Source organism: Drosophila bipectinata, chromosome XL (assembly GCF_030179905.1).
Source record: "Drosophila bipectinata strain 14024-0381.07 chromosome XL, DbipHiC1v2, whole genome shotgun sequence".
Lineage (NCBI taxonomy): Eukaryota > Metazoa > Arthropoda > Insecta > Diptera > Drosophilidae > Drosophila > Drosophila bipectinata.
In genome coordinates, this window is record NC_091734.1 from 9,525,304 (window position 1) to 9,544,710 (window position 19,407).

Below are 19,407 nucleotides of genomic sequence, written 5' to 3' on the forward strand. Positions count from 1 at the left end.
AAATCAAAAATTGGGTCAGATTGTACTCTATTTTGGCTTCAAGTTCTGCCACCGCCCCTAGACTCTCTTCTTTCTTTCTTTTTTTAGTATTTTTTTTTTTTTTTTTTGATGGCGCCAATGCGTCGTATGAGCAATTTTCCCAGTTTTCTCTTTTAGGCTCTTTTTTTGGCCACTTTGAGGCCACTACTGGCAACCGAAATGGAAATGGAAATGGAAAATGGCAATAGGAATTGAAGTTGCTTATGTAAGCACAACTCCCCTCCCTCTCTTTTGGGCTTTCTTATTTTCTATTTCTGTCTTGCTCTAACGGTTGGTTGCATGCCCCCCCATCCCGACTAGAGTGAAATATTAATTAACTCGACCTGCAGCTACGGCCTGAGGCTGCAAGAGGCCGGCTAGAGAGTGGGGGAGTACCCCACCTCAAGGCAAATTATGTTGGCCGTGTCCGGGTACGGCGAGGAGTACGGATACGGGGTGGTAGTCCGGTAGTGCATTAATTAAGGTAAACAAACACAGAGGGGATGCAAGAGACTGGGGGGGGACTGGGAGACTCTTGCAAGAGTCCTCTTTGGCAGAGTCTGTGTGCTAAGCCGATCTCGGCTCAGCTGGGCATCTAGTAGCCCCCGTCCATCGATGTCCAGTCATGTCCAGTCATGTTCCTGTCTGTCTTGTGTCTTGTCCTTTTCTTTGCGGAACGTGCATCGGCATGTCCTGTTCTTAAGCTCCTTTAAACACCTTTTAAGTGAAGTTTTTTATTTATTTTTTTTTTTGTTGTTTACTCTTTTATTTCCTTTGTTTTTTTTTGTTGTTTTCTTTACTTTTCAATTGTCGTGTGCGGCACGCACTAAACAACAACAACAACAAGAGTTACAATAACAACAACAAGGGCTAGCAAACACACACACAAACACACACACTGTAGCACTTGTAAAAAAAAAATTGAAGAAAAAAATTACTAAACGCGCGGCACGCAAATTTTTAACGATTAACGGGTTTTTCCAAAAAAAATATATATTTATTATTTTTTATAAAAAAAATACCAAAAAATATTAAAAGACTTGAATAATTATTTTGTGATTTTTTTTAATAAACTCACAAACTGAATGATTGACTAATTGAATGATTGACTAACTGAATGATTGACTAACTGAATGATTGATTGATTGACTAACTGACTAACTGACTGACTGACTGACTGACTGACCGACGACAGTCGCCGCCAAGCGCGGAACGCGTTGCACGATTACGTTGTGACGACGTGACTGCGACTGCGACGACTGAACCGAACGGTGGCGCTGCAAAAGTGTCCATCAGCCGCAGCAATGGCAGCAGCAAAAGCAGCCATAGCAGCAGCAGTAGCAGCAGGCAGGCAGCAGTCAGGCATATTCAGGCAGCAGCGCGCCAGCCATAGCGGCACGAAGGCCGCTGCCGAACTGTAACGAACCGAATCGCCGCCAGCCGAATGCCAAAACCGAAGCCTGTTCGGGCTACAATAACAAAACAAAAAACATATCGAATATGAAGAAGGGAAAAACAAGAAGAAAAAAAAAAGAAACAAAAACAAAATGCCGAAGCGAGCACGTGCGAGTTTACCGTTTGCTGCATTGGCCGCGGGATCGTGTGGAGTGATGGACGAAAAATAGGAGCATGGAGTATGGAGCATGGAGGAGGGAAAGAGAGCGAGCGAGTGAGCCAGCGAGAGTAGGTTGAAGTAAAAGACGTAGAACAGAGACAGAAAAGGAGATGGAGATGGAGACATGGCATGGAGTTTGGTGTTCCCAAAGCTGCACTGCTGCTGCTCCTGCTTGGCGCCTCTGCGTGTTGCGTGCTGTGTCCTGAGCCAGGCTATGCTACAGTGTATGTGTGTGTGTGTGTGTGGCAGGTACCGCTTGGCCAAAAAGGGGAGTAGTAGAGTGCAGGCCTGAAAACTGGGCAAAAGGCAAATAGTTTTAGTGCCACTTGGCACGAACACAGAGAGACCGAAAAGCAGGCCCAAAAGCCAAAAGTGTAGCCAGGGCGAACATGGCTAAGCAAAAGGGGAGCGGGGCAATAGCACTGGGACACACTGACTGGCGACACTCGGGCACCGGCCAATACAAAAAACACGAACCCGACGATGGGTCAAAGGGCGAGTGGGGGAGAGGGGCAGGGTTAAACAAAAGCAAATGCCGCTTGGGGCCGCTAAGGCGGCGACCAAAACACGAAAACTAGGTGAAAACTGTAAATGAACCAAAAACACTCACACAATGCCACTGAAAATCGAATCGAAGGAGAAACCACAAAAGCCATATAGCCCCCCATAAAGCCCAACCAACCCAGCCACCGCCCCCTGGGGGCGTGAGGTGTGCCCCACTACTATTCTTACTCTATTATTAATGTGTGTTTTAAAATGCCGCCAGGCTCGTTATGCTCCACCATTGTGGAGCTCCACTTGATTATAATAATGCGAATAAATGCACACACACACTCAGCTCACACTCATACTCATACAATCATAACAACAACAAAAAAAAACACCCATACATATACATGAACACCCTGACGTATACATGTCACGTGTGCACTTGAACGCTTGAACGCTGGCAAGCGAGGGACATCGTGGCGTATGAGTAATGCAATTATTAATAAATAAACATACGGCCACACTCACACACACACACACTAACATTCGGGCACAAAGGCCCGCTCAAACAAAGCGTGTGAGAGCTTTTTGGTTAAAAAAAAACGACGGCAACAAGGACCAAGCTTAAAAGCTTCGTGGCTAGCTGAAGCGTCGTTTAAGCTAGCACAGCTTTTAAGCTTCTTTTTAACAAGCTATCCCATTATCCGGTTTCATTTTGTTCTAAGCTTTCAAGCTTGGAATAGGCAACAAAATCGGAATATAAGAGCTTTTCGATGAGGACTCTGCTAAGCTAGGAGATTTGTGGTGAAGTTTAAAGTAAACGATTTGGCAAATTAAAAGCCATTTGGTCACACTGGAAAACTATGAAGTGTTTGAAAAACTATATATAATATATCGGAGATTATAAAAATATTAGAAGATTGAAGGGTTTTACTTTAGGAGATTTGTAGGGAAATATTAACTAAAGCCTTTGTAAATCAAATACCTTTTTGGAAATGTATTTTCGTTTTGAGGGTAATTGCACTATTTAAAAGAACCATGGTGTTAGAAGAATCGTGGAGATATATGTATGAACTAAACCTTTTTGAAAATTAATACCTTTTAGGCCACACTGGAAAATTATAAACGCTTTGAAAAGATAAGGTTGAACACGATTTGAAATAAGAATTCCAAAGATAGAGTTTCAAGGGAATCGGACACATGAAAATAAGAGAAAAACATCATGGTTTAAAACCGATCCCCTGCAGCCTATCACAAATACATAAGTGGTACGCTTATAGCACTTAAGAAAGGGCCATATAGCATGTTAATGTACAGTCCGATGGTCAGTAGTTTTAAATAGATTTTAAAATTTTCATGTATTTTTCTCAATAGAGAATTATATGAAATAAACTCAGTTTTGAAACAAAACTCATTGGAGTTGCACGACAATTTTTTTGCAGGCTTCCCTTTGCAATCTACTTTATAATATTAATATTTTTTACCTTCTTAAGGTGTATTTTTAGGGTGATAAGGTGTGGTACATACTGTATATGCAATAATAACTGATAGGTAGGCTTTTTCCCGACTATACGATATCAGGTATTATATAGAAACCGTTTATTCCTTTATAAATTATATCTCTCATAAATTTTGTAATACTAGAAGGTATCATGTTATAGTATTGATAATATTGTACTAATATAAGTTTAAAATTTAAGAAAAGAATGTCTTGTGGTCTCAACCCCACTAAATGATACCCGGTACTTCTTACAAAATCTTGCAGTTTCAAGAACTGTTGAACATACTTGGAAAAAAGTTTGCAAGTTTAAGAGTGAAAAACTTGTTCTCAAGTAATCTTAAAAATACATATATATCTTATTATATATAAACCTTCATCATACCTTATAAAAAATATATATAATTAACAAAGTTTTGACTCACCTGGAAGATTAATGGATAATATCAATCAAAGTCATCGATAAACGCGTAAAGTTGTGAAGAAACGAGACGTGAAAAGAGATATAGACAGAGATTAGTAAGATTTTGAAAGAACCTGAAAATCTCAAAGCTATAGAACCGATACAATATATTAAGTCAAAGGTTAATGAAGCCATAAGTACTAGATACAAGTGCCAAGCGAAGGCTTTTGTTTTTTTTTTTGGGCAAAGACTGTGCAAGTGGCAAATTAAGGCGAAACACAAAGCACTATATAAGATATATATATTACTTATGATATATATAGTATGGTTGATAAACAGAGAGAGAGCTGGGATCTGCCAGAGTTTATAGAAACTTACAGCTAGATCGTTAGCACAATTATAATACAAAGTCATCTATAGATACAGATACAGATACAGATACATAGGATATATATCCTTTAAATATCCTTTTCGATAGACACATAGAGGTTACGTTTACAGTTTACAGCTTGAATTGTTGCAGTTAGTTTAGATAACACACACACTTAAATACACACACACACACACACGCACGATGAAGGAAAGGACAGGAAGTGGTAGGTGGATGTGGTAGGTGGGTTGGGTGGGTTTTGGGTGGGTTTTGGGTGGTTTTGAGGGCTTGGCTTTCAACTTACCCGCCAGCAACAAGTATCATCTGCATGGTGGTTCGGTTTCAATTTTCGGTTTCAGTTTCAGTTACGATTTTGGGGTCTGGCTTTGGTTCTAGTTCGATGAGCTCACTGTATCTAAGTCTATGTCTGTCTATGTGTGTGTGTTTTTTTAAGTGTATGTATGTATGTGTAGATGTGTGGTTTAAGGATATGTGTGGTATGTAAATGAGCTAAATGCAGCAGCTGGTTAAAATGGCCCTGGCCGCCTGCAATTGCATGGCGGCCGTGTTTTTTCGTTTTTTTTTGGCCTCGTCTCTGGCCACCTCGATTATTCCTTTTGTTTTTCTTCTATTAATTTCCTTTGTCGGTGTTAGCTTTGCTTCACTGTAATCGTAAATGGCACTGGGAGCTCTCTGGCTGTTGTTGTTGTTCTCGGAGTTGGCGTTGGCGTTGTTGGTGGCGGAACTGTAGCTCCGTTCGTTGTCTGTGCTTTGGTTTTAGCCATTTGCGAAACGGCATTTGGCAGATCAATATTACTTTTTGTCACATTTATTGGAACACTATTACGTTAGGATCGACTATCGATCGATCCGAAGGCATTATTGAATAATTCAGCTTTTTTGGCCAACGATGAGCTATTATAGTAATATAATTGTTTAGGATTTTCTATTTTTTTCTTACCCAAAAAGGTTATTATTTTGTTGGTAAGAATATAGAAGTAGTTGGGATTTATTTTAGACCGACAATATGACTTAAGAATCTTAATTTTGAATCTGAATCTCTTGTGAGAATCGAGGAGGACGCTTTTTTTGTAATTTATTTAGTGCCTTTTGTATTAGATTTTTCTTTCAATTAATATTGGTAGATAAATACATTTTTTTAGCCTCCGAAATTACTAATCTATCAGTTTTTTATTTCTTAAGAAGAATTATAAAATAAATAAAAATGTGAAGACATAGAGACGCCCCTTTTTAGACGTACATATATTACTAAGTCTTCTTATTTTAATGTTTAATGTTTAAGAAACTCTTTAAAAAAAAAACACAGAAAATTTTAAAAATTACTAGAAACCACATATAGTTTCAATATTAAATTTGTTTCTTTTATATTTCATTGAAGACTTTTAATTAAGAATTATTTTCAAGAACAATCCCTGCACAACCTCACACTACACTTGAAAAAAAACAACAACAAGTAAAATCCAATCCACAGTTGAGTTGAGAAACCACTTGTTTATATTTGTAACTATTTTCTATTTTGTTGGATATTTATTGGCAATAGTTTGGTCGATGGCTTTTTGTGGCTTTTGGATAGGAAACTATCTCGCTGGGCCCTCTATTTGTAATTAGATTTTAGTGGCAATGGTTGCGGTTTGCTTGCCACATGTTGCTGCCACAAAAGCGATTGCCGATTGCCGCCGGCCACACGCAATATTTATGTTTTCTATTTTTTTTTTTGTTGTATTCGTTCTCCATTCTCCGTTTATTTATTTATTAGCTTTTATTATTTTCTATTGCCTAGTTATTGGGGCACAGGTTATAAGGATTTGATTTTTTTTTAATTTGAATTTTAAGTTTCACTTAAGAAATTATTTTATTGTTGTTTTTGTTTTTGTAATGCGGCTGATGAGTGTTTCATTCCATTTTGTTTCGTTGGATTTTCGGTTTTCGGTTTGTTTTACTTTCCACCAAGGTCGTTTCTTGGCGGATGCAGGCCACAAATATTCTATTTATACGCACACACACACACACATACACATACACTCTTACACTGCCACACAGCTGCGGCAAGCAGCTGTTTTTAGTGCAACACACTAAACACACTCTCGCCCACAGAACCACTCACAAAAACAAACAAAAAAACAACATTTTATAGACAAAAAAATAAGTGGGAAAAAGTATATATATGTAATATATATATATACGGGTGTAATTTTTGTATTTTTTTTTTTTGGGAACTGAGTTGCGCTCAAGTTGGCGCCACGCGGTGAACTGAAAACGCTTGCCACTGTCACTTTCTGGTGTCTCTGCTGCTGCTTTTTCTGCTTCTGTTGCTGCTGCTGTTTTTGCTGTTGGTGTTGTTGCTGGTGTTGCTACTGGCACTGCTGCTGGTGTTGTTGCTGGTGTTGCTTCTGCTGGTGGTGCCCTTGCTGCTGCTGCTGCGCTTCAATTAATTAATTAAACACAAATTTTCGTTTGCTTGCCGCGCATATAATTACAAAACAAAATATTACGCATACGCCACAGTGGCGACGCCGCAATTCCCCACAGACTTAACCGCATACACACACATACACTTACAGTCTTACAAGTCCTGACAAAAAAAAATAAAGGAATATTAATAAATGTAAATAAAACGAGAACTTCGCACAGCTGCTTTTTATACGTTCGGTCCGAGTTTTCTGCTTATTCTCTTCTGCAGACATGCGCCACACACACACATACACACTCTCGCACACACACACACTCACAGCTAGAGCTTGTCTTTTATTTTTATTTTTATTCTCCTGTTTTTTTTTTTTTTACCTCCTGGTTACCTTCATTATTGAAATTTGTTTACATTTCGCTGGAGACAGCAGAAAAAAAGGACATGTAGCAGGACACCGGGCCGAAGAGCAAAGGTAAAGGCCAAGAAACTAATATAATTACTAAAGCACTCTTTAACAGTAGGGATATATGTCCAAATACACACACAATCAAACACCAGAAACCAGAAACACACAATTAAAGTCCGAGTAGAAGTTAGAACAGAAATTCCCTTAATAATTCATTTAATTTTCTCAACTATTTTTATCTCAAAAGGACTTCTTTTTTTTTAGTAGAGCTAGGGAGGGGGGGCGAAGGAGGAAATTGTTTTCGCGGTAATTTAACTCTGGCATACAGTGCGTATACGTAACGAAAATGCCGCGAAATGAGCGCGGTCCAGAATGGCGAATTTCAGGCGTGTGTTCCATTTTCCCAAAACGTTTCTCCAGCAGCTGAGAGACAGCATGACAGCCCCACCGAGAGCCAGAGAGAGCAGGCAAATAGACAGAGAGGGGTGGCGAGAAAGAGAAGGTGAAGAAAGGCTTCGTGAAATGTCGGCATCCAAAACACGCACACAGACAAGAGAGAGAAAAACACGGACATGGACCGGCTTTGGCACTGTAACACTGACACACTGACATCCTGGGAATCAAGGAAGGCGAACAAGGATGCAGAGGGCGTATTGGCGCCCAGTTGCGTCGCGTAGTAAGCTAAGGACTCTAAAAAGCTTTTACGGTTAATACGTTTTTGGCAAACACTATCAGTCGGTGGTGTTGCACCAAACGGACCCTTGCTTTCAATTATCCTTTTGCATTACTGAGGCACTGGATTTGGTTCCCCCCAAAAAATACTAAACCCCATATTTTGGGTTAAAGGTTTAAAGGATAGAGGATTTAAGGTTTTAAAATTTATAAATAATGTTTAATAGTAATTGAAAATCGTCATATATATAACCTGATCTCTATATAGAAGTTTTAACTGAATTTCGCGACATAATTCTTAGAAAATTATATACAAAGATAGACTTTAAAATTGCTTTGCAAAAATAATAATAATTCATATGGTTGAGAAATAGTTAAACTTTAAAAGTTATATTAGAAGAAGTAAGAATTAACTATAATATTATTAGTTTCTAGGTTCTTAAAAAGGGTATAAGGTTAAAAAAAAGAGCATAAGGCGAAAGGGCAACTTTAAACGAGTATAAGGTTTAAAAAAGTAACTTTAATTTTTTTTCCATAAAGAATCATGTGTAGAAATTAAAAGTTATGGAAACAAATAAACTTGCAAGCCAAAAAAACATATTTACAAAAATATATTCCGAATTCTAACTAATAAGTTAGATAATTAGTTCAATTAATAGAATGTATTTAAAGTAGGTATTTTCTAGTAGAATCCTTCTACTTTCTATTTAAGAGAACTGCTTCTATGAAATTTTTGGAATGTTTTTTTGGCAAAAATATGGATATTTATTAGGATATAATTATAATGTGGCTTATTATTTTTTTTATACGATTTTTATATAATTATATCAAGCTTTGTAAGCTTTATTTTTATTACACTTAATACCAGGGACCGTAAATAATGATAATTTAATAGTATTTATATTTTAGTAATAATGGTTGGCTTTCTTCTAACCAAACATTTAGTTATTATTTTTCACTTTTTTTCATACAATGCGGCACAGGCTTCCGATTTCAATGCATATATATTAACTTTTTGCAACACTTTGCAGAAAAAAAACACTTTTAAAAAAATTGTAAAAAAAAAAATAGACCACGTAAGACATCTTATTGTTGATAATTAGTTACTTTTTGTTTCAATTTCTTATTATTTTCACTAAAAACTTATTCAAAAAGCTAGTTACGCTTTTAAAAACTGCCAACCCAATCAAAACTGGTTGATAAAATGATTGAATTTCACATTGAAAAAAAAAAATCAAAAACTGAGAAAATCAAAGTCAATCAGCTGAGACGAAGAGCTGATTTGAGGAAGCGGCTTGGCTTGCATTCCCGGAAGGACGAACACGAATTGCGGGACAATTGCAGGAAAACTCAATTTCGAAACAGTCGAAAAAGCAGATAACGGTAGATGGCTGATGGCTAACGGTAATGGTAACGGTAATGGCAAATGAACGAAGGAACAAAAAAAAAAAAAAACAGTAAAAGTAGAAGTAGAAGAGAAACCAAAAAAAAAAAAAACAGAAAAAGAATCATCTTCATGTTTCAGATTTTTGCCAAAACGTTTCCCCCATCAGGATGCTGTCCACAGAGAGCATACACACACACACAGAGACAACAGAGTGAGAGAGAAAGAGCAACAACAGAGAGAGAGCGCGAGAGAGATGGAGAGAGACGCACAAGAGAGAGAGAGGGCATGTCACGCACAAGAGACAGCATCATTACAAATGCTTTTATTGTTTTTACTATTTTATGATGTCTGTTGATGGAGGAAACGCATTTAAAGGATTTATGTAATTGACAGAATTGCGAAAATCTGAAGAATTGGAGAATTCTTTTCAAAAATCTACAAAAAAAATACTGTGTTTTGTATTCGCAACGACTTAACGGTTCCGCGTCCGCGTGCGACGTTTATGCAACTGTGTGACTGTGTCGATTCGATGCCACATTTTCACCAGTTTTTTTCCCCACCAAACTACACGCACACTCTAACTAACACACACATACACTTACACATGTACAGTTACAACCGACACCCACACAAGTACACAGACAAAAGACATATCGATAGCATTTGGTTGCAACAAGAACAGTAACAAAAATTGATTACTAAAAGCAGAGGGTACACTGTACTATATACTATATAACTATAGTACTATATACTAGCTATATATACTATATATATATGTATATATCCTGGCAGAGTGTGAAAGGACTTTGAGGCAAATGCAAATGAAACTGGCGAAAATGAGTATGAGAATAAAGAAACGTTTAACGTTTCTTTGGCGCCACCGGAAGTTCCTGCCTGCCTTCTGCTACACCCCCACTACATCCCCCCTTGACTGTCAGTTAAGCTTGCAACAAACTTTTCTTTTTGCAATTTTACTTTTTATTTTTTTTTTTTTGTTATTTTTGGGAGAAATGCCCTTAAGATGGGTGAAAGGTGAATGAAAGGGGCTTTGAAATTCACTTACTTTTACTTTTATTGTCTGTCTCTAACGATTACACAATAATGAAGAGTGTCTATGTCTGTGTTTCAGAGTGTATGTGTGTGTGTAATTATAGCAACTGCTCCACATTCTGACACAGAGATATGCATTTAGCATTTAGCGCTCAGACACCGACTTTGGTTTTAGACAAAAGTGCAAGAAATATAGCTTTGGAGGTATACTATATATAGAATAGTTGCTGGTTCTTTTTGGTCATGGAAAAGGAGGGGTGGTGAGTGGGCGAAGAATGGTGCCCCAAAGGCCGCCAGACAACAAACAAACAATGCAAACAGACACAGAAACCAAAACCGAAACCAAAACCAAAATCAGAACTAGAGTCGCAGAGGAAATGTTTCAAAAAAATGGAGAGGGAAAGGAAGGGAACCAGCAAAAGTACACCACAAAAAATTATTTTGATTCATAAAAAAAAATATTTAAAAAATATATAAAAAATGGATTAGAAAAGATAATTCATTTTAAAGGAGAATCGGGAATTTTCGCATAAGGCTCAGAGCCATATCTCATTCATTTTTCATGGGATTATTAAGCAGAATACCTTAAACGATTTGTGGATCGTTTCTTCATAGAACTGCATTTAAATCTAGACACAAAATATTTTTAAAATTTTTTTCGAGTTTTGTGGGGAGACCCCTGCAAAATCCTGGATTATCAGACTTGGCCTAGAGCCATGGCCATATCTCAGCCAATTCTCATCCGATTCTCAAGCGGAGTACCTTAAACGATTTCTATATCGATTCTCCACCATTCTGCATCAAAATCCTGACACAAAATATTTTTTCGATTTTTTGTCCATTTTTCCTGATGAGGTCCCTTGAAAATGGGGTTTTCCCCCATAGGGCCCACTGCAATGTGCATATCTTCCCCAATTCTCATCCGATTCTCAAGCGGAGTACCTTAAACGATTTCTATATCGATTCTCCACCATTCTGCATCAAAATCCTGAGACAAAATATTTTTTCGATTTTTTGTCCATTTTTCCTGATGAGGTCCCTTGAAAATGGGGTTTTCCCCCATAGGGCCCACTGCAATGTGCATATCTTCCCCAATTCTCATCCGATTCTCAAGCGGAGTACCTTAAACGATTTCTATATCGATTCTCCACCATTCTGCATCAAAATCATGAGACAAAATATTTTTTAAATTTTTTGTCCATTTCTCCTGATGTTATTCCTTTGAAAATGTCCATTTCTCCTGATGTTATTCCTTTGAAAATGGAGTTTTCCTCTATAGGGCCATATTCTCTACCTATATTTGGCCGAAAGTCATTGCTATATCTCAACCAATTCTCAATCAATTCTCAACCGATTCTCAAGCGGAATACCTTTAAACAAAAAACAACTCTTCTTTATGAATCCCTCAAAGTAATTTCTAAAGAATACAAACAATATTACGCTCAGTGTATAGTTGGGAAAAATGGCATGGAAGGAATCCGGTGGCAAACATGGCACGCAAAGTGTTTTAATGACGTTTAAACTTGGTTATCGGAGTACACAAAAGTCGAAGGAGATACGAATCCTGACAAAGGAAGAAGGACAAATATGCCCAGAGAGTGCAAGAGAGTAAGGCAGAGGAGGCGGAAGTACCTTAAAGAAGAAGCAAAAGGAAGACAACGTGGAATACGGCCAGGAAGAAGGATGAGAGACTGACTGACATTGATGGGTCGGTTTCCATAGGAGGGTTCATCAATCAATTCGATTGACTTGCGAATGCAGAAGGTGCCGCAAATAAATGACATATGATATCTTAGTCGATAATAATTTGTAGTAAGAATTGTGGTTATTTTTATAAGAGAAATATGGAAAATATCTAAAGAGCTTTGTTTTAGAAAGCTTGAGAAGAACGATTGGGTTTTAAAACTTTATAGCTATTAGTTAAGCTTAAAAAATGAATACAAGCTTGTCATAAAAAATATTTAATTTAACTAGAAATGTTTTTCATTAAAAAATGGTACTTTGTTTTATAAGAAAATTATTATATGATTATTATGAAACATCTTCTATTTAAAAGAAATCTACGATAAGTATATAAACCATTTCAAGATTTCTTTTCATTCCAAAAATTATAAGAAACTCTTAAAACTTACTATAATCTATGAATTTAAGAAATCTAATACTAAATATTTTTAATCAAAATCAAGGATGTAGAACACTAAGGAATCTAAGAAAACACTAAGGAATCCAAATAAAGCAAAGAAACGCATACATCTTAAGATATATCTAAAAAATATACAATCTTAAAAATATCTTTAAAACAATAGCACTAATTATTCCTAAAATTCATCAAGAAGTAAATACAATTTCCACCAAATCTTAGAAATATTTCTCTTCAAGCCCTATTTATTCCACTGTAATAAAGAAAATGCGCATCTGTAAACTGGTTTTTGGGGTTTAGGCCTTTTTTTTTGCGAAAGTGGACGCGGTCAATGGAGTTTATTTTTGGCCAGGTCAGCACACAGCACAGGGCACACAAAAAAAGGAAAATAAACAAAACAAACGTGTCAAAGGGCAAAAGAAAAAAAAAAACCTAAAAAAAAAAAAGGACAAAGGACAATGGAAGCATTTGCGTATCAATTGATTTTCCTCCAAAAAGAAAGAGACTTTTGAGAAGGCAAGCAAATCAAATCTAAGAATTCTGCATAATTTAATTTCCAAGTAGAGCAGTAGAGCCAGCGAGATGAGAGAGGGGTAATGGGGGGCAGGGGGCGGAGGGCGGAGGCCAATAAATTTTTAATTTTTAATTTTATCTGATGGCTGATGGCAAAAATCAATGCGTGAATAGCCCAAAAGTAGAGCCACAAAGCTCTACTAAAAACGTTCCAACGAGCCAAAGAAAAGAAAGATTTATGGGAAGGATGCGAAGGACATGCATCCTTCAGGCCTTGCATATGGCTATCAGATATATATATATATATTTACATTTTGTCCAGCTCATCCTTGATGGCATGGTATATGAACATCCTGCTGTTGTTAGCTGCTTCCTGCTAATCCTGCTCCTGCTTCTGCTCCTTGCTGCTTCTTCTTATCCTTATCCTTGGCACTCACAACAAAAAAAAAAACCAACCAACAAAACTAAACTTCACGTGAAAAAAATTTGTGAAACTTTATGACAAAAACTAAGAAAAAATAATTTTTGGAAGAAGGAACAATCGACTGGCCGGCCAGGATGCGTTTTGATCGGCGTGGCCATTATCCTGCCGGCTGCCACACACACGCGGATCCACCCCTACCCTCACCAACCACAGGCCAGCAAGGATCAGGGATATAGGGAGTCGGATAAATCGGTATAGAAGGACTATATAAAAAAGGACTTGCTCCTTTCGGCACTCCGAAATATATCCGAAATATTATTCCCGATTCCCGAAATTTGCGATGCACCCACTGATGAAATATTCTATTTTCTATTTATTTTTTTTAATATTTTCAATAATTTATCCGTAATCCTAAGCAGGCAATGCTTCCGCTTTCCGCGCCGAGTTCCAAGTTCCGAGTGCAACTGCAACTGCAACCATGTGGCAGCAACATCAGGCCGACAAAACCGAAAAACCGAAAACCAGAAACCCCAGAACCGAAAATGTTTTGCCTGACTGCCGAAAAATGTATAAAAAAAAAAGGGACAAAATACAAAAAAAAAAAAATGGAAAAAAAAAATGAAAGCCAGACTCAATAGAAAGCAACAACAAGTGCAACAACAACAACAAATATTTTGTCGCCAGCAGCAGCAGCAGCAAAATTTCAAAAATTGCAACAACAAGTGGAAAAGGGCAACGCAGACGCCACAATTTTTGGGCATCCAACTGGCGAAAGGCAACAAAACACTTGCAACACCAACAAACATCATGTGGCAGAGACATTGGAGACAGAAGCCAGCCGGCAGCGACGCCAACGTCGTTGTCGCAGCCAACGCAAGCCTCAGCAGCAGCAGCAGTAGCAGTAGCTGTAGCACCACCAGATGTGGCATTTGTTGTTGCCACCATTTGGCGTTTGAACTGCAGCGGCAATAACAACAACAACAACATGGACACAGCAATAATAACGAAAACAAACAGCTGCAACAGCAACACAAGCAGCAATTGCAGCCACTTGAGTGTCCAATAGGCCTAGGCATTCAAAAACAATAGAGGGCACACTACTAGAAACACTTTTTAAAAAAATATGTTTTGATTTTTTAGCTTTTAGAAAAGATTCCCAATTTAAAAGAAATATTGGGCATGAATTCAAGTATAGAAAGTAATTAAAGCATTAGTTTAAAATTTATTTATATTTTAAAAGAAAAATGATTTTCGAAAACTAAAAGGTTATAAATTAAGATATGAAAAGAACTTAAAACCTGTCTTTGTATATATGCCTTCTAAAGCATGTAGTAGTTATAACAATAGTACTAACTGGTAGAGTAATAAATACTTTTTGCTTCAAAATCTAGAAAAAAAGTTCCTAACTATTGAAAACTTTTAGAAAACTGTTTTAGAAACAAGAAAGAAAGAAACAACTCCTCTAAAGGCATTGGAAAAACTTAAAAACCCTAAAACTATAATTTTTAATCTAAAAATAAAGTCACAAATCTCAAAAAAATAACCAAATCTCTTACTAAACTTTGATAATGGATAAAAACTTTCAAAACTAATATATTGGCAGTAATTTATGTTAATACATAATCCAGATATAATATGTATATCTTTAAATTTCGAAATAAACACCTTTGTGTCTGTAAAATATATATTTTGATTAAATAATATGACTATAGAATTGTTTATCTTTGTTTATGTTTATTTGAAAAAATTTGTTAATCTTTGCTTTGTAGAGTTGCTTTGTAGTTTATAGAGTTGTTTATACAATTTATCTAACTTATCCAATTTAAATACTTGTTTATTTATTTTTATAGTTTCTAAATGCTTGCCCTCGAGTGTGTCTGAGTGTTGGCCTGTTTGTAAGTGTGTGCAAGTGCATGTTCTAGTGTGTGTCCAACACATTTATAGCCGACACTTTGTCATACAAGGCGCTTGACAAAAATGTTATTTATACGGGGCAAGAACACACAGACCAGAAACCAGAAAAAAATACGCCAGCCAAGCAAAGAAATTTTTTAAACGACTAAGAAACTACTTAACTTTAAGAAAAATATGATTTTTTAAAAGATTTTATAAAGGTAAGAGATTCTTAAAAAGAGATGTTTAATTTACTTTAAAAGGAAAGCTTTAAAAAAGAGGCTTATAAGACCTGCTCTAAAGAAGAAGAACTCTAAAGAAGATGAATTAAATCATAATTAGACTCATAAATTAATTGGTCTAAATTTTAATTTAAAACTAAACACACTAATAAAAGTCAAAAAGTAACTTTTTAAAATATTTTTAATAAGATAATTTGTATTTAACCATTAACTTATAATGTTTCCAAGTCTACAAGCTATGTACATATGTTACCAGCCCCAATGCCTTGCTGGCTTTAAGTACTTGCTGTTTAAAAATACTTTTTAAAATCTAAAAAAAAATTATAATAATTTAAAATAAGCCCTTATTATAAGAGCATTAAAAATTCGTGATTTTTGAATATCTATTGGTGGCAGCTTGTTATTGCCACATTGCTGTTGATTGCTGTTGTTGCCGTTCGCCCTTTGGCCAATTTGCTTATTGTTCGCCTTTTGGCTTCATTTTTCCTCTAGCCCTCCTCTAGCCCCTCTCAACCCCCCTGGCTTCTTAACCCCCCTCTGACCAACTGGTTTTTGGTGTCAAACATGCAAAACATCACAACGCCAATGGCAACAACAATGCCAAGTCTCTGCTCTGGAAATGAATAGAAAATGGGTTCAGCTTTTTCCGAGAAAAAAAAAATGTCAAGAATGCGTGTTAGCTTTAAAAAAAAAAAAGAAAAGAGATAGAGAAGAAAATGTAATGGAAAATGTAAAAGCAGATAGGGGGAAATTAAAATAAGCCTAAAGCCTGTCACATGTTGTCATAGCCGGAACAATAAAATATTGCAAGAAAGAAAACAGCAGGCGGTAGGATCTAGATTATATATACAAACATACATATATATATATATATAATGGTATATAGTATTTGTTGAAGGATAAGTAGGAGAGAAGTTGGCAGAAAAAATCGCTTGCGTGATTCCATTGAAAGTTTATGACGGAAAATAAATGACAACGACATCAGAGAATCTGAAACTCAGCGGCCATAAAAAAAGATGAACGACAAACTGTCGCGAAATAAATCGCTGCTGACGTCGTCAAACCTCCTCTCCTCGACAATTCTTGAAGTTCATTTTCTTGTAATTTTTTATGTTTCTTCTTTTTTTTGTTGCATTCGCAAAATTTTTGTCGCAGCGCTCAATAAATAAATAAAGTGCAAAGACAAAGACCCGGCCAGGTGAGGTCTGCGACTTTTGAGATACATGACGTCAGCCAAATGGCCAAAAAAAAAAAACAAGAAAAATAAAACGGAAGCAGGTTCATCAACTGGGCCTAATGCATTTTTTTGCTGCAACCCACTTACACTCAAAAAAAAATATGCCAATTATAATAAGAAAAATGAAAAGGGTAGAGCAAAAAATAATCTTCAATTTCAAAAAATAGTTCTAGGTTAAAATCTACTTTTTTAATATTTAAACTTACTTAAAAATAATTAAAAAAAATTCTTAAATTAAAAAATTATCCTTTAAACTTTGACTCTTAAGTTACTTCTATAAACTTTATATTTAACTTTAATCTTTGAAGATATTTTCATTGAAAATCTTAAACTATGTAGTTTCCTTTTAGAAAATGCAGTAGCGACCTTCGCCGCATATGGGACTTGCCGGGGTATGGTGGGTGGTGTTTTCACATTATGCATGCAGCTGCCGCAAGTTGCAAAGAAAAGGAAAAAAAAAAAAAAAAGAAATACTGAAGTAGAAGCCGCAGAAGACGAAGCACGTGCAACTTTTACTTTCATTCGCTTTGTGTTTGTTTCGTGCTTCGATTTGCCGGCGAGTTCAAGGTCGCTGCCTCAAGACGATGGGGTGGTGAGGGGGGTGTAGAAGAAAGGGCGAGGTGGCGCTACTAATTGGTGGCCCTTGAGGTAAGCCAAAATAAAGTAAAACTAGAGTCTTGTAAGGCAACACTTTTCATAGCATACTTTTCAGGGCCTATTTTTAAGATGCCTTTTTTAGATGATTTAAGGATATAGTTTTTCTTAAAATTCTCTTAACCTTAAGCTTAAATTCAATTTTTATTTAGCAACCAGAAATTAGTCAGCAAAATGTAGAACAGCCTTCGAATAATTAATAATTACCCTTCATTAGTCAGAAAACGTCAAGAATATACAAATGAGAATCAAATGGAAAATATAGGAAGAAAAAAAGGAAAAATTAGACCCAAAAGGAGTAGAAAAAATGCAAATCATTTGGCCTGAAGTTTACCCAATTGCACTAGATTCCATATCACATATTGTTTCGTCCTCGACACAGGCCTTTCCACGAAACTAGAAATCCCTTTTCATAGCTTATCCGTTAGCTTTATACTCTTAATAATTAAATTCAAAAATAAACTATAAACCATACCTATAAATAATCATAGATTGTATAATTTTTATTTAAAACTTTCATTAAAAAAAATGCTCAAAAATGTAAAAATATTTTTATACGAAAAGTGGCTAGTTTGGTTCTCTAGTTTATTGTTGCTTTTTTGTGCTGTTATTTTTTATCGCTGGGCAAAGATCGCCACAAAGGCCATGTTACGAAATTATTGGACCCACAAGCTGACACATACACTGAGAGAAAATTCGTGTATGTGTGTGTGTGGGGGTCGTCATGCAATGCAAATAGTCAACACGCCGCCACATGCCGTGCACACAAATCAAGGGCAACATGTCTCATTCCGGGTCTGTCCCCCTAGGCGAGAAGGGGTTGGCGGGGGGAGGGGTGGCTTGGTTATGAGGGGGTGGGTGGCAGGCAGGGGGTGGTGGTGTGTAGAGGGTGTTCGCCTTGCCGGGCAATTTAAATGGCGGCTACATGTCGCAGCTCTGGCGTCGCGTGTTTTTGCTCTCTATGACTCTCTCTCTCTCTCCCTCTCTCTCTTTCTTCCATAAACTAGCTCTCTCTATTGTTACACTGGGAAAAATAGGTCTTAGATTTAGAGGTATTTATTTTAAAGCTTAAGAGTTGAGAGTCTTTTTGGCTGTATTAGTTAAAAAAGTGGATTGAAATGGTTACTTTTTGTTATTTTTTGTATTTTAATCTTTTAAACTAATTTTAAATGGTTTAATTTAAATAATCAATTATTTTAGAGTTTGAAGTTTACTTTCAAGAATTTCAAATTAACAGTTTTGTATTATTAGAGGTACTATTTCCATAAGAAACATATAACTATATGAAGATTATTTTTAGGAAAACCCTTCAAGTTCTTGAAAATATCATAGTTATAGCAGTAATTTGTATCCCATTCCTCTAAAAATTAGTTTTAAAAGGTAATATTAATGAAAAAATATTTAAAAAAATATTTAAAAATATTTTTATGTTAAAAAACTGATAGTTAACTCATAACTTAACGCTCTTAAAGCAAAATATTAGTTTCCAAATCTTTAAACTATCAGCCAGTTTGGAAATTAATAGAAAAATTTTAGAAAAACATTTAAAAATTAGACTTTATATTGCTTAATAAATTAAATAAATAAATTTTCAAGTTCTTAAAAATGTTTGAATAACAAATTATGCATTTTATATATTTTATAATATTTTTTTTTTTTTAATATAAATCATAAACTAAAGCTTCAAAATAGCTTCCCCTTTAAGTCAAAGATCTTAGACCTTAAACCTATTTAAAAATTACCAAAAATTGTTCTCAGTGTGTATAATTTATTTGTCGCCCACGTGTTGGCCACTAAAGAGTGTTTTTTTTTTTTTGCTTCTCCCTGTCTCTGTGTGCCCCTGTGTTTGGCTGTGTGTGTGTTGCCAATTAACTGAAACTGCAGAGTAATGTTTCTGGCTCCCGATTTCACCCACATACTTGCTCTGCTCCATCGCTTGTTGGTTTGTTGTTTGCCGCTTCTGGCATT

General features: G+C 36.1%; 1 protein-coding gene across 9 annotated transcripts in view; it reads right to left on the reverse strand.

Moving 5' to 3' along the window:
- Nucleotides 1-19,407, reverse strand: part of LOC108129539 (potassium voltage-gated channel protein Shaker) — a 159,310-nt gene that overhangs the window by 60,496 nt on the left and 79,407 nt on the right. Inside the window, exon 1 of one of the 9 annotated variants that reach the window (XM_017247712.3) lies at nt 4,698-5,305. The exons of the other annotated variants lie outside the window; for them this stretch is intronic. Coding sequence (XP_017103201.2) covers nt 4,698-4,723 — 26 coding nt within the window. The 5' untranslated portion in view covers nt 4,724-5,305. Of the gene's footprint in view, nt 1-4,697; nt 5,306-19,407 lie in introns of those variants that run through there. 9 annotated transcript variants of the gene reach the window in all.